This window comes from Vulpes lagopus, chromosome 1 (assembly GCF_018345385.1).
Source record: "Vulpes lagopus strain Blue_001 chromosome 1, ASM1834538v1, whole genome shotgun sequence".
In the NCBI taxonomy this organism is placed as follows: Eukaryota; Metazoa; Chordata; class Mammalia; order Carnivora; family Canidae; genus Vulpes; species Vulpes lagopus.
Genome location: NC_054824.1, coordinates 40,001,193 through 40,025,080, shown reverse-complemented (window position 1 = coordinate 40,025,080; position 23,888 = coordinate 40,001,193). Strand labels below are relative to the sequence as shown.

The following is a 23,888-nucleotide window of genomic DNA, read 5'->3' as shown; positions in this document are numbered from 1 at the left end:
ACACTATCTCTGTTTTCTGATCCTACATCCTTGAAAAATAGTCTGGAACAGAGGCAGTCAGTGTCTGCTTGCAAAATATGCAGAAACAGGAGACTCTGGAGGATTGTCTTTCAACACTTTCTTACTCTGAATTGTGTTTTTAAAGCATGCATTATTAATACAATACTATTTTGTAATAGTGAAAAGACAGAAATCACTGAAATACCCAACAATAGATGCTTTAAATCATAATATTCATATTGTAATAGTAAACAATTGAAAGTAATGTAAAACTACATTTATTGACATACGTGCTCATCAAAAAGTTAAATAAATATAAAGTGTGCATATAGTTTGATCCCAGTTTTACAGAAATTTTATAAAAGCACACACAAGTGAAGAATATATACCAAAGTGTATGTCAATGGACAGAATCATGAATGTTTTTACTTTTGCTTGTCTGTATTTTTTTAAAACTCCTTTCAGTGAATACTTTAGGCTTTTGTAATGAGGGGAAAAAAATTTTTTTTTTTTTTTTTGAAATTTAAGAACAAATAGTAATTTAAGAACTTTGCCCAAGAGGATGAACCTTCATGGATTTAAATGAGGATTAAAGGATGCTAATTCTCTTTTTGACTTTGGAGTAGACTGGATGTGCAATATAGAGCTAGAAGAGAATAATGAGGTGACTTAATTTTTTTCTTTAGTATTTTATCTGTGATAAAGTCAAGGGTTTCTTTTAGCAATTTGCTCTATTATTTATCATATAGATGTCACAAAGGAAAGCATACTATTGGAATGTTTTCCAATTCTTTTAGAAAATGCATTCTATTGGAACGTATCTTAAATTACAATATTATTGTTATTTAGTAAGTATATCATTTGTAAGTATATTTAGTTGATTCTGATGCTGTTTAGTTGGGATAGACTGTGTTAGATATACGGACTAATTTGTTTCATTTTTATTTTCTGCCTATCATACTCTGAAACATGTTTAAATATTAGTTTTTTTGTAAATTGGCATTTTTGTCATTGTGCTGCTCATGATTTTCCCCCTACTTTTAACAAGGTGCTGTTACCAGATTTGTCTTCTCAGTATAAATTGAAAATGACTGAAGTTCAAGCAATGGTAGAATTCTCTGTGGAGCTAAACAAGTTCTACAATGTGGATTTATTTCAGAGAGGGTATGTATTTTAATATGAAGATTATATATTTTGCATAAGAAAAGATGTACAGATTTTCATTTAAATTTAATATATACTTATAATCCAGCATATATCAGGAAAACAGTGAGCTATATTCAAGTAGTTCTTTTCTTAGAGAAATTTAGTTTTAAGTAGATGCTTGAGAATTATTCACATGGATTTAGCGATAATGCTGGATATATGTAATGTGCATTTATGAGTTTGTACTGAGTGTTGAAAGGACTTCTGTGAAAATGTTAAGATCTCATTTTTGCTTGTAAAAAGTAGTGTATGGGGAAAATACATGTACAAAACAGCTAAGTGGGAATGCAAAATGACAAATCTTCAAGAAGTATATATAGAAAGTACTCTAGGAATCAAAACAAAGACATTTTTCTGGGTTAGTATGTTAGGAAAGGCATTTTGGAGAAATAGGGACAAAATATGGTTAAGACTTGTATAGGCAAAGGATAAAATGAAAAACTGTTTTGGGAGAAGAGAGCAACATGAATCAGGTCTTGGAAATAGGAATGAACATGCTATTTTAAAGAATTTTTAGGAAATTGGATATTTTTTAGGAGAATTGCAGAAAGAAAGATAGTAAAGAAAGGAGAGGTTATGTTTATGAAAGGCTCCTTATGTCTGAAGAAACAGCAGGGATTTGGAGAGCCATCAGTGGTTTCCAGGCAATAATGAAATTATCACTATTATTACAGTAAGCACTTACTAACAGGAAGATTGTGATATATTAGATTGATGGTTGTGCAGAAGAAACAGAAGCATAGGGGACAATTTAGAGATGCCTGTAACTCTGAAGTTCTGTACTAAGAGTGGTACTAATGAAGCTTTATCAGAAGTAGGGTGAGAGAGATTTTCTATTGAGGTTTTTCTTGTTTTGTTTTATTTTTGGTTTGTCTTGGTTTTGCCATCTTGTTGAAAAAATAAAAACAGCTGTGCTCTGCTTCACCTCATAGTTTCTCACTCCTCAGCAGGATAGGCTGGGCTTGTTTTCATGACAGAGACAGGAGTCAAAGAAAGAGAGCAGAGGATGCAGGGCCCCTTGAATTAGCACTTTTATTTTTTTCCACTCCATTCTGTTGGTTAAGCAAGTTATAAGGCCAGCCCAGGAGTCTAGCCTGACAGTTCTTAAGCCAGTAAAACTTACTTTTAAAAATTTTATGAGGTTTCGGTATGTCTGATAGAGTTCATCCCAGGCTCTGAAGCCCAGACCCACAATTGTCTTTTGAGGCATGACTATTCTCTAGATGTAACCACTACTATTTGGGGATCAGAATTCTGTGGGATCATGCCCCTCAACTTCCTGAAAACCCTTTGTCAAACTGAGAATGTCTACTTAAACATTGCTTTAATTTCTTTAGAGCTCTAAAGAAAGGGATTTATAGCTACTCCTTTAATATGATCTTTGTCCATGGCACATTTTATTTTGAAAATTTTTAAGGAGACTGAAGATGAAAAAGTTTTTTTTTTTTTCTAATCTAGCAACTCCCGGTGCAGCTATATTCCCTCTACATTCTGTTTGTAAAATGACCAGTTCTTTCTTTAGCTTATCTCTTTCTTGGAAAACCTTATTATACTTAGCAAGGAGTAACCAGTTGACATTTTTAGCATTCTCCCTGGAAATTAGCTTGCTTAAGTCCCAAAGTTTCTTAGATACATTGTCTAACAACTACTAAGTTACTGCTGTCAGCGTTTTTATCAAAAGTTTCATCACTGGGACACCTGGATGGCTCAGCAGTTGGGCATCTGCCTTCAGCCCAGGGCATGATCCTGGGGACCGGGGATCGAGTCCCACGTCGGGCTCCCTGTATGGAGCCTGCTTCTCCCTCTGCTTCTGCCTGTGTTTCTGCCTCTGTCTCTTTGTCTCTCATGAATGAATAAATAAAATCTTAAAAAAAAAAGTTTCATCGCTCTGTAACATGGGTTATCATTTTTTAAATCTCTATAATTTACTCATTTTTCTTGCTTCTACCTTTACCATTGTTTTGGTCCCAAAGTCAGTGCCACATATTTTAAGTTTTTGTTACGGTGCACACTACTTCTAAGTTACTGATTTCTGTATTAGTAATGTATTGCCACAATAGTATAGCTAATGACAAACACAAAGCTTCAGTGGTATCACAACAATAAACATTCATTTTTGCTCACAAGTCTGTGGATCAGCTGAATGGTCTGTTCTTCTGGGCTGGCTTGGCTGATTTTGTTGGACTCACCTATGAATTCACACCCAACTGGCAGGTTGGCTGGGTGCTGGCTGATACAGAAAATGGTCTTATCTGGGTGGACTCCATTTTGTTTTATGATATCTCATCCTAGCTTATTCTCACGGAGGAGGTAGCATCCAAAGAGAAAGAAACTATTCAAGAAGACCTTTTAAGACCTAGGCTTGAAACTAGCACATTGTCATCTATGCCACATTGCATTGCCCAAAACAAGTTGTAAGGCCAGCGCAGATTTAAGGGTAAGGAACTAAACTTTACTTCCTATTGGAAGTCAAACTGCAAGATGTGTGGACACCAGGACGGGTGAAAAAATCAGAGACATTTTAAAAATCATTCTATTCTAACACTATTTTTGTTATTAATTTTTATGAGGCATTTCAGGGTAAGTATAGTAAGATTTAATGACTGATTCCATATGGAGGATGAGACTGAAAAAGCATTAAAAATACGTGTATAGAATATATGTGATATGTAAGATACTACTTTGAAGTTGCTCAGCAAAGAAAAAGTACAATCGAATACAGCAAAAGTCTTTCTAATTGTTGAAATGAGTAGTAGGCATATGGGTCCATTGCTCTACTTTTTGCAAATTGGGTATTTTTAATAAGAAATTTAAAAGATAATGCTGAAGTTTTAAATCCTATTGACTTGTACAGTATTAGTAATGTTGAAATCAATAAGGAGGTTGAAGATTTGTTCATTTTGATATATTGAGTTTGAGGCGAGATATCCAAGTGGAGATAGTTCATAATTAATTGAAGGTTTGGAACTGGAGATAAAGATTAAGTGAATTGTTATTCCTTTTTTTTTTTTTTTTTTTTTTTTTTGCCAATCATCATAAACATAGCATGTGTAATTGCTATTTTCATTAGTTTCCTCATATTCTACAATTTGGTTTCCCCATCCATTGAAGACCTTTGAAGAATATTATTATGTTTCTGATCTTTCAAAAATCTAATGGTTAGAGGATCATTGATTTTAGATATATTGCTTGACTTGTCTTTAATTGAGGTATAATTGACATACAATATTGTACTAGTTTCAGGTGTACAACATAGTGATTTGACATAGGTCTGCATTACAAAATGATCACCACAATAAGTCTATTTACTATGTGTCACCATACAAAGTTAATACCAGATTATTGACTTTATTCCCCATGTTGTATGTTACATCCCTATGACTTATTTATTTTTTAACTGGAAGTTTGTACTTCTTGTACCCTATACCCATTTTGCTCCCCTCAGCCTTCCTCCCCTCCAGCAGCCATCAATCTGTTCTCTGATTCTCTGAGTCTAGGTTTTGTTTTGTTTGTTTTGTTTTTTAGATTCCACATGTAAGTGAAATCATGCAGTATTTTGTCTTTCTCTAACTTATTCCAGTCAGCATAGTACCTTCAAGGTCCATCGATGTCACAAATGGCAAGATATTACTCTTTTTTTTTTTTATGACTGAGTAGTGTCCATTGTATATATATCACATCTTATTCATTCATTGATTAATGGGCACTTAGATGGTTTCATATCTTAGCTATTGTAAATAATGCTAAAATGAACATAGGGGTGCATATACCTTTTTGAATTAGTGTTTTTGTGTTCTTCAGGCAGAAGTAGTTCTATTTTTAATTTTTCTGGGAACCTCCATAGTTTTCCATAGTGGCTACACCAATTTACACTCTCACTAACAGTGCACTAGAGTTCCCTTTTCTCCACATCTTCAGCACTTACCTTTTGACGTTTTGATACTAGTCATTTTAACAGGTGTGAGGTGACATTTCATTGTGGTTTTAATTTGCATTTCCCTGATAGTGATGTTGAGCATTTTTTCATATACCTATATAGCTTCTTTGGAACAATGTCTAGTTAGATCTTTTGCGCATTTTTAAAAAGGATTTTTCTTTATTCGAGAGAGAGCAGAGAAAGAGAGCAAATGATCAGGGAGCAAGGGCAGAGGGAGAGAGAAAAACAGACTCCCCAGTGATCAGGGATCCTGATGTGGGACTCGGTCCTAGGACCCCAGAATCATGACCTGAGCTGAAGGCAGATGCTTAACCAACTGAGCCACTCAGGTGGCTCCTCTTTTGCCCATTTTTAAATAAGACTGTTTGGTTGGGGTTTTTTCTTTTTTTATTTTGGAGGTCAGGTGGTTTTTTTCTGTTGAGTTGTATGAGTTCTTTATAATAAATTTAGATATTAGCCCCTTATCAGATACATGACTTTCAAATATTTTCTCATTTAGTAAGTTTGTTTTTCATTTTGTTGATGGTTTCCTTTGCTGTGTAGAAGCTTTTTAGTCTGATGTAGTTCCAGTTGTTTATTTTGGCTTTTTGTTGCCTTTGCTTTTGGTGTCAGAGTCAAAAAATCATCACTAAGACCTATGTCAAGGAGCTTACTACCTATGTTTTCTTTTATTTTACTTAATGTTTAGTTAAAATTCTCAGCATGAGGAGTTGATTAGTTCCTAGAAGTCTTTGTTCTTTTGTTCTCCTCTGGTTCTAGGACTCCTGTGATTCCACTTTGATTTTTGGTTTTAGTCATCTCATGTTTTCAATCTGACCTCATCTTAATCTCAACTAATTATCTATCTTTATTTATGGAGTTTTGCCTTGTTTCTTTAAGGCCAAATTGTGACTCCCAAGGTTCTAGATTTAATTGGCTAGCTTCTCATTCACTCTTCTTTAATTCTGGCTTTGTGGCCTGACCATACACTCTCTCCAATGCTATACCTTGCTATGAATAATAGTAGAAATATATTTATGTATTTTAATCTTTGTATTATTTACAAATTTAATAATTTAAACTGTTAGGAAATTATTAATAAAAATATACAAAATATTCTGTTCCCTTGTGTACATCTAAACTCATCCCAATTTGTAATCTTGATTTAGCTTTTAGTAATCCTGTTTGTGTGTCATGTGTATATATGTGTGTATAAATGTGTATATCCTCCATTACATGTACACATTTGCAGTGTAATGATGATAAAACACAAACATAATGTTTACTGCAAATTTTTTATTCTACATAAACGGTTATTCTAATGACTGGTTGATTTTTATATATAGATATAAAAAATATAAAATCCTACAGAATAAAGTACATAAACAATAGCTCTGACCTTGAAAATATGCTGAATTCTTTAAACCAAATGCATGTCTTTATTTTGTAATTTATTGTATTAAACCAATTTTCAAAAACCATTATCTATATTTTCTCAAAATTATGCTTAAGAATAATTTACCTTTATTAATTTTTATTTTTTATTATTTTTTATTTATTTATTTTTAAGATTTTATTTATTTGTTCATGAGAGACAGAGAGAGAGGCAGAGACATAGATGGAGAAGCAGGCTCCTCACAGGGAGCCCGGTGCAGAACTCGATCCCTGGATCCGGGATCATACCCTGAGCCCAAGGCAGCCGCTCAACCACTGAGCTACCCAGGCATCTCTCTTTATTATTTTTTAAAAGAAAAAAATGAGTAACCAAATTAAGCATTGAAAATCTAAGGTGCCTTACTAACTCCTTTTGTTGCTATGACATTCTCTCATTTAAAGTAAGAAATATTGGAGACCTGGGTGCCTCAGTCTGTTAAGTGTCTCCCTTTGGCTTAGGTCATGATCCCTGGGTCCTGGTATCCAGTCCCATGTCCGGTTCCCCGCTGGGGAGGGAGTTGACTTCTTCTTCTGCCCCTCCCCCTTGCTTGTGCGTGCTCTCTCTCATGCACTCTGTCTCTCTCAAATAAGTAAAATTTTAAAAAAATAAAATAAAAACACTTCTACATTTCTTTTATTTCTCTCATTCATCTTTATACATGCCCATTTCTGTTTGGGTTTTCTTGCATGCTGCTGATATTTGATCTGTGGATCTGATATATTTCTTTTCACCAATAATAAATATTATGGGAAGGGTGCCAGGTTGTCTCATTTGTTTAAACAGCTGACTCTGGATTTTGGCACAGGTCATGATCTCTCAGGGTCATGGGATCGAGCCCTGCCTTGGCTCTGTGCTCAGCACGGAATTGGCTTGTCGTTCTCCCTCTACTCTTTCCCCCTCCCCCGCCAAATAATAAAATAAATAAAAATCTTTAAAATAAATAAATCTTTTAAAAATAAATAATAAAATAAATAAATATTATGGGAGATTGATATAAGCAGACCAAATTTATAACTTAATACATACAGATATATAGAAATTGGGGCATTGTATATTTTAAAATATAGTTTGAAATGATTTTTTGGGTCTGTTTTCCTTTAGTTTTTACCAGATACGTGCATCTATGAAAATTCCACCAAGAGTTCCCCACAGAGTAGAAGCTAGTTTGTTACATGCAACAGGTAAGCCAAGGAATATTTTTAACTTTTAAGAAAAGTTTGAAGCAACATTATAATGACAATAATAACTTTTAATTATTTTTATTTTTTTAATTACAAATACAGGATACCAAAGAGTATCATTATAATAAATATATTTGAGGCCTCAATAAAATAGACTTGATTATAGGTTCTTTGTCTTTCTCTATGATTTCTTATGATGAGTATATGAAAGAATGTATGTGAAATTTCCACAAAAACAAATATAAGTAGGGGTGGTATCAGTTATGTCATGTAAGATATAATTTTTAAAACTACACAGTGAATGTGGACATATAATTTGATAAATGAGTACAAAGGTGTTTTATTATAAAGTTTTAAAGTATGCCTTTGAGAATATATTTTAACATTTTTGTTCTGGGTTAACTACTCTAGTTAAAAAACAAAATGCAGAAAGTAATGTATATGGTTTAAGATAGATATGTTATAGCAGCTTGGTTATTTACTTATATTCTGTATTAAAATGTTTGAGCCAAAACCAGTGGTCCTGATATGATCAGTGGACATATTTTCAGCTTTCCTGATATAGTATACTCTGTTTCATTCTATGAAGTTAGGAAATGCAATGGTTAGTGAAATATTCTAGAAAGTTATCATATATGTCAAATATGAATAATGAGTTTGAAAACATCATAAATAATAAAATACACCTCACACTAAAGCCATGCTGAGCATAATTCAGCCTATTTTACAATTTAAGAAAATATTCTGGAAATTTGAAGTGTTTGGGATTATCTTTTTAGTATCCTGTGGGTACTAAAATGCGAGGTAATAATAGATTTAATGAATGGTACACAATGGAGGGTTTATTCTGTCTTCCTGAAGACTCTCAAAATGCTCAGGGAGACTTATTGCTTGGGACCAAAATATATGTACATTCTTTTAAAAAAAAACAATATTTTTTCTTGGCCTGGCATACATATTAAAGTGCATATTTATTGTCATTTGAACTGTTGTAAGTCCACTTTCTATGAAATACAGAGGTTAAAATAATTAATTACTATTACAAGATAGATTTGGTCCTTCCTTAATATCTTGCCTATTGTATTTTCTAAAGTTGCCAGTTGAAAAAAATAGAATGATCTTTTTCTCTGACTCCCTTTTTATTTTTTAAGCTTTATTGAGAAATAATTGACAAATCGAATTTCATATATTTAAAGTGTACAATGTGATTTGTTATATATACATTATGAAATAATTACCACAAGCAAGATAATTAGCACATCCATCACCTCACATAGTGCACTCTTACGTGTATGTGTGCTGAAAATGCTTAAGATCCACTCTTAAATTTAAGTATACAGTACTTTATTATTAAATGTAGTCACCATTCTGTGCACATTAGATAGAGCTTACTCATAACAAAGTTAATCAACCCATATCTTCCTATTTCTCTCACATCCTACCCCCTGGCAAGCATAGTTCTGCTGTCTGTTTCTATGAAATCAACTGTTTGGTTTGGTTTGGTTTGGTTTGGTTTGGTTTCCACATGTAAGTGATTCCATGCAGTATTTGTCTTTCTCTAACAGTTATCTCACTTAGCAAATGCCCTCTGGGTTCATCCGTACTGTTGCAAATGGCAAGATTTCTATCATTATAGCTGAATAAGATACCTCTCTCTCCCTCTGGCTGTGGCTCCCTCTTTGTATGTGTGTGTGTGTGTGTTATACCACATTTTCTTAATCCACTCATCTGTTGATAGATACTTAGGTTGTTTCCTTACCTTGGATATTGTGACTAATGCTGCAGTAAATATGGTAGTGCAGATTTCTTTTCAAGATATTCATTTCATTTCTTTCAAACATATACCCATGAGTGGGATTGCTGGATCATTATGATAGTTGTAATTTTAATTTTTTTAGAAACCTCCACACAATTTTCCATAGCAGCTGCACCAACTTTCACTCCCACCAACAGTGCACAAGATTTCTCCTTTCTCCATGCCTTCACCAGCACTTGTTTATTTTGGCATTTTGTTATAGGAGTTCTAACAGGTGTGAGCTAATATCTCTGTGTTGCTTTTTTTTTTTTTAAAGATGTATTTATTTATTTATTAGAGAGCACATGCACAAACGAGCTGAGGGAGGGGAGGGAGAGGAAGGGAGAGGATCTCAAGCAGACTCCCTGCTGAGCTTGGAGCAGGACTCTGGGCTCAATCTCCAGGACCCTAAGATCATGACCTGAGCCAAAATCAAGAGCCAGATGCTTGACTAACTGAGCCGCCCAGGCGCTCCATCTGTGTGGTTTTGATTCACATTTTCCCTGGTGATGAGTGATGTTGAGCACCTTTTTATCGTACCTATCAGTCATCTGTGTCTTCTTTAAAAAAATGTCTACTCAGATCTTCTGCCCAGTTTTTAATCAGATTATTTTTCTGCTATTGAACTATATGAGTAATTTTTTTTGGATATTCATGTCCTTAGATTTCAAATATTTTTTTACATTTTATAGGTTGTCTTTTAATTTTGTTGATGGTTTCCTTTGCTCTGCAGAAGCTTAATAGTTTGATGTAATCTCACTTCTTTATTTTTGCGTTTGCTTTTGGGATCAAATCCAAAGAATAATCTCCAAAACCAATGTCCAGGACCTTTTCTCCTATGTTTTCTTATAGGCGTTTTATGTTTTAGGTCTTAAATTTAAGTCTTTCATTGAATTTGAGTTAATTTCTGTGAGTGATGTAAGATAGGGGTGTAGTTTCATTCTTTTGCCTGTGGATATCCAATTTTCTCAGCACCTTTAAGAGACTATCCTTTCTCCATGATAGGTTCTTGGTACTTTGTCAAAGATTAGTTGACCATGCATGTATAGGTTTATTTCTAGGCTCTATTCTCTTCCATTGGTCTGTATCCCTGTTTTTATGTCATTATCATACTGTTTTGATTACTGTAGCCTTTTTTTTAATGATTTTATTTATTTATTCATGAGAGGCACACAGAGAGAGGCAGAGACATAGGCAGAGGGAGAACCAGGCCCCCTGCGGAAGCCCAACGTGGGAACTCAATCCCAGGACCCCGGGACCACAACCTGAGCCAAAGGCAGATGCTCAACCACTGAGCCACCCAGATGCCCCAATTACTGTAGCCTTTTAATAGTAATATTATAGCCTTGAAATCAGGAAGTGTGATGGCTCTAGGTTTGTTCATTTTTTAAGATTGCTGTAGCTATTTAGAGTCTTTTGTGGTTTCATATGAATTTAGGATAATTTTTTCTATTTCTGTGAAAAATGCCATTGAAATTGTGATAAAGATTGTTTTGAATCTGTAGATCATGTGGGATAGTGTGGACATTTTAACCATATTATTCTTCCAATCAAAGAACACAGGATATCTCTCCTTTTATTTGTGCCTTCTTCCGTTTCTTTGATCAGTATCATAGCTTTTAGTGTATATGTTTTTATCACCTTGGTTAAATTTATTCCTAAGTATTTTATTATTTTCAGTGCTATTGTAAATGGAATTTCTCCTCTTTTTAAATAATTGAGTGATTTTACATTTATGAAATAAACATGCACAGAGCAACTTCCTTTTATTTTTTATTGAAGTATAGTTGACATATAATGCTATATTAATTTCAGATAAACAACACAGTGGTGGGATTGCTTTCTTGATTTCTCTTTTAAGTAGCTTATTGTTCATATTATAGGCAAACAACTGATTTTTGTATGTTGATTTTGTGTCCTACAACTTTGCTGAATTTGTTGATTAGTTCTGACAACCTTTTGGTGGAATCTTTAGATCGTGTCATCTGCATACAGATAATTTTACTTCTTCCTTTCCTATTTGAATGTGTGTATAATTTCTTTTCTTTTTTTTTTTAAATTTTTATTTATTTATGATAGTCACACACACACAGAGAGAGAGAGAGAGAGGGGCAGAGACACAGGCAGAGGGAGAAGCAGGCTCCATGCACCGGGAGCCCGACGTGGGACCCGATCCCGGGTCTCCAGGATCGCGCCCTGGGCCAAAGGCAGGCGCCAAACCGCTGCACCACCCAGGGATCCCTATAATTTCTTTTTATTGCCCAATTGCTGTTGCTTGGATTTCCAGTGCTATGTTGAATAGAAGTGATGAGAGTGGGTACCCTTGTTTCTAACTTTAGAGGAAAGATTTTAACTTTTCACCGTTGAGTATGATGTTAGCTTGCTATGGGCTTGTCCTATTTGGCCTTTATTACATTGAGGTACATTTCTTCTATACCTACTTTATTGAAGTCTTTATCATGAAAGTATGTTGAATCCTACATCTACTGAAATGATCATATGACTTTTATCCTTCATTCTGTTAATATGGTATATCATGTTTATTTGCATTTTGCAAAGCATCCTTGCATCCCAGGGATAAATCTCTTGACCATAGTATATGATCCTTTTAAAATACTCTTGGAATTGGTATGTTAGTATTTTGTTTTTGCATTGGTGTTCATCGGGGATATTGGCCAGTAATCTTCTTCTTTTCTAGTAATGCACTTGTCTGGCTTCCATATCAGGGTAATGCTGGCCTTTTAAAATGAGCTTGAAAGTGTTCCTTCCTGATCAATTTTTTTGGAAAAATTTGAGAAGGATTTGTATTCATTCATCTCTAAGTGTTTGGTTGGATTCACCAGTTAAATCATCTGGTCCTGGCTTCTATATGTTGGGAGATTTTTTATTATTGATTCAGTCTCTTATTGGTCTGTTCAGATTTTGTTTCTTCATGATTCAGTCTTGGTAAGATGTATGTTTCCAAAAGTTTATCTGTTTCTTCTAGTTTGTTTTCATTGATTGTTCATTGTTGTCCCTTATTCTTGTATTTTCGTGGTATTAGTTGTTAGTGGCTTTCATTTATAATTATTTGAATTATGTTTTTTTCATAGCTTAGAGGTTTGTTGATTTGTTTATCTTTTCAAAAAACCAACTGTTGGTTTCATTGATGTTTTCTATTGTCTTTTTTAGTCTCTATTTCATTTAATTCCACTCTGATCTTTGTTGTTCCCTTCCTTCTGCTAACTTTGGGATTAGTTTATTCTTCTTCTGGCACATTCAGGGGTGAGAGGTCTTTCTAGGTTATTTGTATAGCAGAAATATTACATGTAATTAATGTCATTTTCAGAGTAATTTTTTTCAACATTATGACAAATGGTATTTCAGAAATACCCAAATAGAGGATATCCTGGGTGGCTCAGCAGTTTAGAGCCTGCCTTTGGCCTGGGGCATGATCCAGCATCGAGTCCCACATCAGGCTCCCTGCATGGAGCCTGCTTCTACCTCAGCCTATGTCTCTGCCTCTCTCTCTCTCTCTCTCTCTCTCTGTGTGTCTTTCATGAATGGATGAACAAAATCTTTAGAAAGAAAAAGAGAGAGAGAGAGAGAGAGAGAGAGAAAGGAAGAGAAGAGAGAGAAGAGAAGAGAAGAGAAGAGGAGAAGACCCAAATAGAGTACTTTCTTTTTAAGTGCTTTTTCCTGGACACAGATTTTTGTTTGGTTTTAATTAGTTGTAACCCCAGATTTAGTCATTGTTGCTATTTCAGCTTCTAATACTAATTTTGTATTGTTGACTGTGAAATGTCCATTATCTGATCATTTACGAGTGTGTGGAAAGGAAATATCTTTTAAAAATAGTTTATAGCAGACACCAGTCTTTAAAAGAGAAGCCTGGGTTTGGAAAGCAATAGAATTCCATAATACATGCTTTTAGTTTATATGCAAAAACAATTATATGTATATTTTTACAGTATTATACAAGAAGGTGTTTAAGAGGCTGCATACTTTTTCATTAAATTATAACAACCAAAATGGAAAACATGAGAAGTGGATTTTGAACAGAAGAAGAAAAATAATTTCTTTCAAAATTTGTCATGTCTAAAATGTAATACCTAATATAATTTCTCAAGGTCTTTTTTTATCCTAATGCTGTATTGATTTTGTTTTTCTTTGATTCAGAATATCTTATTTTTCTTATTTATGGTACACAATGATATCTATAGATTTTTACAAATGACCCTTCACAAATTATAAGATGTGCTACTTTCCTCATCCCAGTAGCATTCTCAGCGTGATTATCTTTTATATGTGTGTAGTTTTCCACAGGTTCTTTGTTTCATCCTCTGAACACCTCGATGATAATGTAAATCTGGTAATTTAGTTGTATTACCTGCCAGTGTGCCCCAAAATAGCCTATCATGTTGAGTGTTTAAGTTCATATGAAAAACTATAAAGAACATTGGTTGATGGAATTGGTGACTTATTAAGGCTCACAGGTATGGTGGATCCAAAATAGTTTCTCATGCCCAGATGAGCTTTTCCTCATCAGCAGTCTGGAAAAGAAAGAGAGAGAGAGGGAGAAAGAGAGCTAGCTCATACATGCAAAGAAGGCAACAAATTTTTTCCAGTTTTGAAGATACTGATTTGGTTTTCTTTTTATGTCCTTCTTCCTTCAAGTTTTGTTTTATTTTAAGATAGTATTTAAGAGTTCCAAGAGTGTGTGTCTTAGGAAAAGTTATCCTTCCCAAAATATTCTGCTTCCAGAAATTACTCCTATGAATTTGGCTGACTTTATTTTAATACATATCATTAATTTCTAGACTCATCCTTGATAACATAAATATATCCATATAGAAGTAATTTTTCTTTATCCTGTGTGTTAATTCTCTTTTTACCTCTGTTCCTTAAAAATTTGCTTTTTCTTCTAAGGGCTTGGATTTTCTCTATACTTTTTATTACATCCCCTATTTTTTCTGTTTGATTTGTACTGTCACTTCAAGACCTTTTCTTTCCAGCACTGCATTTTACTGCAATTCCTACACTTTGTGTATATTTCTGGAAAACTTTTAGAAGAAGAAAGAAATAATTTTGTCTGTGAGTTGCAGAAAGGCAGGTTAGATGCAGTAGGAATTAGATGGTATTATACAGCTTATTGCAACACATTTAAATTATTTCCAGCATGAAATTGTGCTGACAGTGAGAGGTTTGAGTCAGGAAATAGCTGTCATCTACAATAGCATCAGTCATAAGAGACAATGAGTATTTATAGAGCTGTTGAAAATTGATTAATAAGAAAATTTTCACAGACTTCTACAACAAAGTCATTGCCTGTTCTAGGAAACTGGCCTCAGTTTGAAATGTTAGAGCACTATGTACAATTTTGATAAAAAATTCAAATAACAATTCCCCGTTTATAATAATGCTAGTATTTTTTAAAAGAAACATATATTGTTTAATTTGTTTTTTATTTTCCACCCATCCCGTTTTTCTGGAAAAAAAATAATTTTATGCAAATAATACAAATAGTTAAAAACTCTCTTAGTCCAGAAAGATTTGTAATGAAAACAGTTAATTCTCTAGATGCAGCCACTTTTTTTAAAAGATTTTATTTATTTATTCATGAGAGGCACAGAGAGAGAGAGAGGCAGAGACACAGGCCAAAGGAGAAGCAGGCTCCATGCAGGAAGCCTGACGTGGGACTCATGGACTCAATCCCAGGACTCCAGGATCACACCCTGGGCTGAAGGCGGTGCTAAACTGCCTGAGCGCTGAGCCACCCAGGCTGTGCCCGATGCATCCACCTTTAACTATTCCTCTAATTTTAATGGCTTCCTCTATGTAGACATTTTCGCTTCCTGGTATGATGAATGACAACTGAATCTTAAACTATTTTCTTCCCTCCTTCCCCCCTACTTTTTAAGAGACATCATTATTCCCATATCTTTCTTTGACTTTGAAATTACTATTAAATAATGAGTTGTTTAAAACACCACTTCCTATTTCAACAAACATGACAAACACTGTTGTGTAATATAAGGATATAAGCAGTCTTGCCTCTTTTTTCAAATTTGCTCTGTTCCTCTACCTTTCAACCTATTAAGTATGTCCTTTGTTTTATATTATCAAGGTTGCTAACATTCATATTATGTTTTGTAACTGTAGTTAAATCTTAATGTGCTCTGTCTCTGGATTGATTCCAAATTGGAAAACAAGTAAACAGCATTTTCATTTTTATGGTAACACGAGAGAGAACATGTTTAAAAAGGTAAAATGACTATCCAGCATAAAGAAGGAAGATCTTAATTAAGTTTCTGGCAAGACAGGACGAATTGGGGAAAATTGCATAAAACCTCAATAATGTATGGGGAAAGTCTTGTTGCTAAAAAAATATATATATACATATGTACTCTCTCCTGGCCTAACCTAATCAGTGAATGGAAATAACCCCTTTCTTACAGTGTATTTGTGAATATTAAGTGAGCAAATTAGATAAAGAGACCTGGTATAATACTCAGTAAATATTGATTTCCTTTTTCATGCCCTCTATTTCTATCCTAAATTGCCCCAGATGGTAAAAATACTGAAATAAGATGGACTCTAGAGTCTCAGAAGCAACTTGATCTAAAGAAAGACAGTCATGGAGTTGCCTGGCAACCATTTATTGCCTTTTCCTTCTCAAGAGTTCTCAAGAGTTAGCCTTATACATAGGATAGCTGAGTGATATGGTTTAACCTTTATATACCTCCTTTAGGTCTTCTTCCCCAATAAGACAGCTACTTCTTACTAGTGTAAGGGTTCTGTGATAAGTGTAAGAATGAACTGCATACCTATGGTTAAACTCCTTTTTCAGGGCAGCCCGGGTGGCTCAGCGGTTTAGCACCGCCTTCAGCCCAGGGCCTGATCCTGGAGACCCGGGATCAAGTCCCACATCAGGCTCCCTGGATGGAGCCTGCTTCTCCCTCTGCCTATGTCTCTGCTGCTCTCTCTCTGTGTCTCTCACTAATAAAAATAAATAAATAAAATCTTTAAAAACAAAACAAACAAAAAACTTCTTTATCAATGTGACATAGAAGACCAAGCACAGACTTTGGGGCAAAGAGCAATGGCATTTGCTTCTGGATAAATTATTTAAATTATCAGAGCTTTGGTGTCTCTAAAATAGATATATTAGTCCCTGCCCTATAAAATTGCCTAAGGGATTAGTAACAGTATAAACACAGTGCCCCTGCACGTAGTAAGTCCTCTATGGATGATAACAATATTGTTGCCTCTATTCATTATACTGTGCAGTAGATTTCTATGGCTTATTTACTACTATTTGCAGGTTTGTATTCTTAAATAACATCAGTCTTATCTCCCCACTTCCTCATTCCCTGCTAATCACCATTTTACTCCTTGTGTTTTACAAGTTTGACATTTTTAGATTCTACAAATAAGTGATATACATTATTTTTTTATTTTTCTGACCCTATATCACTTAACATAATATGCTCAAGGTCCATTCATATTGTTGTAAATGGCAAGATAGTCTACTTTCTAATAGCTAAATATTATTCCATTGTTTGTGTATGTATGTATATCTCTATACATATATATATAAACAATGAATGAATGGATAAAAAAGATGTGAGCACATCTTTTTTATCCATTCATTCATTGTTTATATATATTGGCTATTGTGAATAATGCTGCAGGAAACATAGGAGTGCATTTATATCTTTGAAATCTTGTTTTCATTTCCTTTAAGTATATACCCAGAAGTGGAATTGCTGGATTGTATGGCAGATTTATTTTTAACTTTTTAAGGAGCCTCCATATTGTTTTCCATAGTGGTCAGACCAATGTACATTCCCACCAGTAGCATATAGTTATCCCCCCCTGCCCCCACATCCTCGTTAGCACCTCTTGTCTCTTGTTTTCTAGATAATAAGCATTCCAATACATGTAAGGTGATATCTTGTATTGTTGATTAGCATTTCCCTGATGAAATGAGCATTTTTCATATGCCCATTGGACATTTTGATATCCTTTTTTGAAAACTTTCTATGTAGTTCATCTACAAGACTGCTATTTATAAGAAGAAAGAAGGGAAAATTGGATAAAACCTCAATAATGTATGGGGAAAGTCTTATTGCTTAAAAAATATATATATACATATGTATTCTCCACTTTGATAGAAGTTTCACAGCTAGATAAGCATTTGGACTAATAAGAAATCAACCCTGGTTTAAAAAAAAAAAGAAATAAAAAAAAAGTAATTTCCAGTTATTTGTATTTGGCCAGAGTTTTTCTAAGACCATCCATTCTGATAAAATTCTTTGTGTGTATATGTATTCCTTGCCTACCACTACCCAGTGTTTTTTATAAAGGTGATAGCAGTTAAGAACAAGTTAATATCAAGAGAAAAGGAAGGCTGGAAATAAAAGATAGCTATCAAAGTAAAGAGGGGTTGTCCCCTTGTTACTTTGCCTTGATGTAGTGGTTAATTGACCTCTTGAAATGAAGCTTCAAATATTTAGACGTGATGGTTGAAGAGTCATCTGTTTCTCCCCTACTAGTTGTCTCCATAAGTTTTTCCCAACCACCATCTTTTCAAGGTCTTCCTTTGAAACCCATTGAAATATTTTAACAGTTTTGCTGAATTGTTTAGATTTTTCATGATTTGACCCTATCCTACATGTCTAATCTTGAATCTTGTGGATTCTCCCTATGGAACCACTTCCATTTTCTCAAATTTGATGGATTCTAACTTACCTCAAATTTTGTGCATATTTTCCCCACCTCATCTCCTTTGTGAAGCCATAGATAACTCCCAGTTAAACGTTCCCTTTGCTGTGTTTCATAGCATTTTCTATAAACATCTTTTAGTTCTTAGCATGTTATAATTTATTTATTTTGCTATAATACAATCAAACATCAAGAATCATTAAAGAAGAGTGCTTTTGTAAAATGAAGAAAATTTAAAGGAATACACAGCTAGAGACGATTCATTTCATGTCACTAATCCATTGCTGCTAACAGTAACTGAATAATCTCAATAATCATGAAGGGAAAACTCACCATAGAATTAGAGCCTTCAATAAGCTTTGCATAACTTATAAAATTTGAGTCCATTTGGCATTATAAGCCTCCATTTTGCTTTCCCTACATGCAATAATTTCTTTCTGTCACTGCCATTATTTGTCTTTTTACCTGGCTTAACAGATAGTGATAATTACACTGGCATTTGCTTTGGTCTCCAAAATAGGGAGTTAAGAGATTATCACATTGTAGTGCAATTATTTGCTTGAATGTTTCTATTCAAACTAGATTGGGAACTCAGAACAAGGGTAGGGTTCTCCTTTATGTTCATATCTCTTAGTTCTCAATATTTTAGAAGCTTAATAAGTTATGGTTGAATGAATGCTCACTTGTTCACAAAATAAATAACATATCAATGCCCACTGTTTAACCAATGGAAATGGAAATGCGAAAGATGGTGATAGGAATAAAATATAAAATTAAATTATCATGACTTAATGTAAGTGTTTGTAGGTCTCTATCACAGGTCTTTAAAAGTGTAAATCTGATGTTTGGGTTAGCAGATAACTGATAGGCGAGGTGAAAATAGATTTCTTTCAACAAGTAGGGTACTAAATTAAGAAGTTAGGTGAAAGTTCAAGTATTTCATAAACACTTGCTGAGGGCCCATTATGTGTAAGACATAGTGCTCACTCCTAAATTAAAACAATTTAAAAGATATATGTAGTTCCCAACCTCATGGAGGGAGGTTATCATTCTAGTAAATATGAAAAAGAGAGGGTTTCAGATTCAAGACAATAAACAGACTGTACACATATGTCTGGGTCTTTCTAAGACCCTTTGGTAATAGCAGTATAAAATCCAAGAAGGAATAGCAAAATATTTCAATAAATTTCTGCAGGACAGGAAACAGAAGTGAGAGCTGAACTGCCTTTTGGGATACCTTCCCCAAGGGATTTCAGGAATTATAGCAGATGAAGGGAAGTAAGAGTGGGCTGGAAAACAGATTAATTAAAGGTCTGTAATCAGATTAACTGTAATAGTTGGGCACCTCAAGGCCAATGGTAGAATGTCAGGAAGATTAGTATTTACCTTAGGACAAAAACCTCAGGACTTTTCTCTAAATAAATTAGCATGGGGTATTAACATGTAACACTTGAGAGTAAAGCACTTATTTTTTATGTGTGTTTGGTAAAAAGCAAATAACATGAAATCTACCCTCAACAAATTTTTATGTATATAGTTACAGTGTTGCTAACTATATGCATATTTTAGGCAGCAGATCTCTAGAACTTTTTAACCTTGGGTGACTGAAATTCTGTATGGTTGAATAGCAGTTCCTCATTTCTCCCTCCTCCCAGACCCTAGTAAACACCATTCTACTTTATTTGATAAGTGTGACTATATTAGATAGCTCATTAAGTAGAATCATGTAGTGTTTGGCCTATTTCACTTAACAGGAGTTCTCACAGTTCATCCATATGTTGTAGTATAGGATTTTCTTCTTTTTTTTTTAAGGTTGAAAATATTCTGTTCTCATTGTCTTTACCCTTTCATCTACTGATGACATTTAGGTTATTTCCACCACTTGGCCATTGTGAATAATGTGGCATTGAACATGGAAGTGCAAATATGTCTTCAAGGTCCTGTTTTCAGTTCTTTTAGGTAAATACCCAGGAATGTAATTGCTAGATCATATGATAGTTTTATGTTTACTTTTTTGAGGAACCTCCATACCGTTTTCCATAGTGGCAACACCATTTTACATTGCCACCAGTAGTGTACATGGGCTTACCCTATACATAATACCATATGAAGTAAGACATATGTGAGACATGGACCCTGCATTCAAGAAGTTTTTCTTCCTTTTCAGATTGTCTTCCTTTCCATCTTAATCTGACTCTTTTTTATGATTTCAACTCAAATGCCTTATTTTTAACAAAGCCTTTTCTGAATTCACAGACTAAGCACTCTATCCTCTGTCATGCTCAGGATAGATGTAATTTACAGAATTAGATGAGGGCAGGGAAAGCAGGTTTTTTTGTTTTCTTTGGTTTGGTCTACTTAGGACAGTGCACGGCACAGAGTGTACAATAAATATTTAAAAATTTTTTGTGAACTCTGTCACCCATTTTTTGAAGATCATATAAGATATTATTTTATTAAATGATAAAGTGAATACCCAAATACTCAAACCTTCCTTTAAGAAACAGAACGTTATTAGTACTGTGAAAGCCTCCTGTATATCCCTCCTGATTTTTGTGTTAATCATTCTTTTGCTTTCTGTATAGTTTTATCACCTATGAATCTTACCTAAGTATATATCTGGTTGAGTTTGGAAAAACTGAGTAGTAAGCACAAACCTAGTTGTATAAGGGAGCTGCAGTATCACTACTATTAAAAGAAGGATCCCAGAAGAAAAGCTGCATAGAGTTTTTGGGTTATAGTATATTTCTGTATAGTTAAAGATTAAGATTCCTCTTTGGGGAAGTTTGTGGGCAAGACAAGGAGTGAATTGTGTGAAACTTAGAGTTCACTGCATTTAGGACTTCTGGTAAGGTTGTAATGTGATGAAGTATTAGATATCCAACACATGGAGTAGGCTTCTTTGCATCTAAACTTAACATTTAACTTTTCTACCTTCAACTCTCAGGAGCAGGTCAAACAGAAAACTGTTCAGTAAAAAGACTGCCCTCTTTTAATCTAATCAGTAGGACAGAAACTTCATCAATTGCACCCATAGGCAAATCAAGTAGTGAAGAGAGTCTGGCCAACTGTTTAATCTCTTCTTACGATAAAATGGTACCATGGCAGTTAGGATCTTTCAGATGACAGATCTCAACATATCTATTTGCTGTGGCAAACTAATCCAATATTTATTAGTCATGTTCTATAAGGCAGAAGATTATCTGGAATCTTCCTTTACCATCTTCCTAAGGATTCCCTTTGCCTCTTCCACAGTAGATGTCTACTAACACCTGTTTTTCTTTCTTGGTTTACTCTTGTTTTGTTGGAGCCTGTTTTCTATATCTTGTTGAGAAAAGTGGCATAGGAATTTTCTGAAGCCTTCCATGTCTAAAAATGTCTTTATTCTTCTCTTGTTTTAAAGTTTAGCTAAGTATAGAATTCCAGGGTAGAACTCTTTTCTTCAGAATTGTGAAAATATTGTTCCATTGTCTTTTGGTTTGTAATATTGCTACTGAGAATTCCAAAGGCATCTGATTGATTCTTTATGTGACCCTTTTCCCTTTTCAGGAATCTTGTAGCACCTTCTCTTTGTTTCTAGTGTTCTTATGACACATGATAATGTACCTTGGATCTGTGAGTACCTGTTGGGACCTTTTAATCTGAAAACATGTGCTTCAGTTCTGGGAAGTTTTCTTATTTTGTTAATGATTTTCTCCTGCTTCCCTGTTTTTTTTTGCTATCTGGAACTTCTGTCATTCAGATACTGGATCATCATCACTGGTTCTCCTACTTTTTAGGGGTTTTTTTCTCTCCTTTTTTCCATTTTTGTCTTCCGTTTGTACTTTCTATTACACTTATTTCTTCAACTTTAATCCCTTTTTGAATTTTTACTTTTGTTGTTTTTCTCTCCCTTATCTAACTTTTCCTCTTTTCTTCCTCCTCTCTTTCCTCTTTGTTTTCCTCCTTAGCTCTGATCCCTTCTTTTCTTTTAAAATCCAAATGTTCCTGTGTTTTTGGAGTATTCCTCTATCATAGCAACATTTTCTTGTTTCATGAAATGCAATATCTTTTCTCTAAGAACAATATTGATAGTCTTTTTTTCTACAAGTTTTTTTATTTTCCTTTTTGTTTTGGTCTCTAACTTGCAAGCTTTCTTCCAGTGTCTGATAGTACTCAGTTGTATATACATGACTAAAAGGAAACTTAATTGGAAGTTCTGAGTACATACTTGAGACTTGTCTCTTTGACCTTTGCATAGGGTGATATTGTGAGCCATTTGCTAAGGAATCTTTGAAATCAGTTGTCTATAGATATTATCTATTGTAATAGTTCTATATAATTGGGTATTAAGTATTATATAGATCTATTGGGTTGGTCAGATTCTGCACATTAAAAACGTGAAGAATCTGAGTATTATTCTATATATTGTTGAAAATAATTCTTCATGTTTCTCATGTTTCTGTATATGTTGTGAACAGAGACACTGAAAGACTTCTGTTCCAGAAAACTTTTTAAGGATGTTTGTATAAGTGAAGAGCTTTGGAAGATTTAGATAATTTCCTTGTCTGGAGCAGAAGGAAGATTTGTTTACTGTACAGTATAATAAAGATAATGTCTCCCTCTAGTTCAAAGATTAGACAGGTTTTTTTTATATAGCTCTTTATAAAAGATTAAGGTTTCCTGGGGGCCCCTGGGTGGCTCAGCGGTTTAGCGCCTGCCTTTTGCCCAGGGCGCGATCCTGGAGTCCCGGGATCGAGTTCCACGTCGGGCTCTCAGCATGGAGCCTGCTTCTCCCTCCTCCTGTGTCTCTGCCTCTCTCTCTCTCTATCATAAATAAATGAATAAATCTTAAAAAAAAAAAAAAAAAAAAGATTAAGGTCCTAAGCTTAGAGTTCCTCAGTTCTGACCTAAAACCCACTGTATGCATAGCATCCACTTGGACCTGCCTCTATCACCCTCCTAGATCTTGGGGGAATAAGGACAAGGGGAACTGATGTGATCATGCAGCTCGTACTATGCTATAAGTAACAAAATCCTTTGTCTCTGACCCAGGAATCTCATGTCTTCTCTCAGCACTCATGAAACTGTGGCAGACTAGTGCGTTAGCTTGCAAGTAGGATAAAATCTTAGATTCCTTACACTTCTTGAAATGCCAGAGAGGACCTTTGTCTATTTCCTTCCTGAAGAGTAAGAATCTAACTGCTAGCTTCTGGGAACCCAGTAGAGGAGAAGTTCTGTGTATCTCTGCATTCAGTATCAGGATGCCTATGTTCATATACCCATGCTCTCAGTTTTGCCAGGTGACTTTCACTTCAGAGGGCCTCTGTTGTATCTCCTTCAGGGAATAAGCCTTTATGCTTCTATGAAGGTGAATAAGGGGCAGCAAGCTAGTGGCATATAGTAAGAGAAAGGATATATGAATCTGTTCTGCTCTTTGCTAATAGGTCATCTTCTCAATTACGCATTGCCTGACTTTCTCTTTAAAATTGCTACCTTTCTTACCTTCTTTTCTCTTTCCTTCAAAGAACTTATTACCTATTACTTATTAAACATAGTGTATCATTTACTTAATATTTTTATTCTTTATTCTCCCTCCCATTAGGGTATAAGCTCCATTAGGTCAGAGATTTTAATCTCTATTTTGTTGTATGCCCCTAGTACCTAGAA

At 34.4% G+C, this 23,888-nt stretch overlaps 1 protein-coding gene across 14 annotated transcripts in view; it reads left to right on the top strand.

Moving 5' to 3' along the window:
• Positions 1-23,888, top strand: part of FAM135A (family with sequence similarity 135 member A) — a 124,755-nt gene that overhangs the window by 16,643 nt on the left and 84,224 nt on the right. For 7 of the 14 annotated variants that reach the window (XM_041754294.1, XM_041754268.1, XM_041754277.1 and 4 more), the window contains 2 exons: positions 1,049-1,164; positions 7,659-7,738. In XM_041754294.1, the coding sequence (XP_041610228.1) occupies positions 1,088-1,164; positions 7,659-7,738 (157 nt within the window). In that variant the 5' untranslated portion in view covers positions 1,049-1,087. The remainder of the gene's footprint in view (positions 1-1,048; positions 1,165-7,658; positions 7,739-23,888) is intronic. The other 7 variants (XM_041754302.1, XM_041754286.1, XM_041754332.1 and 4 more) reach the window with 1 other exon arrangement.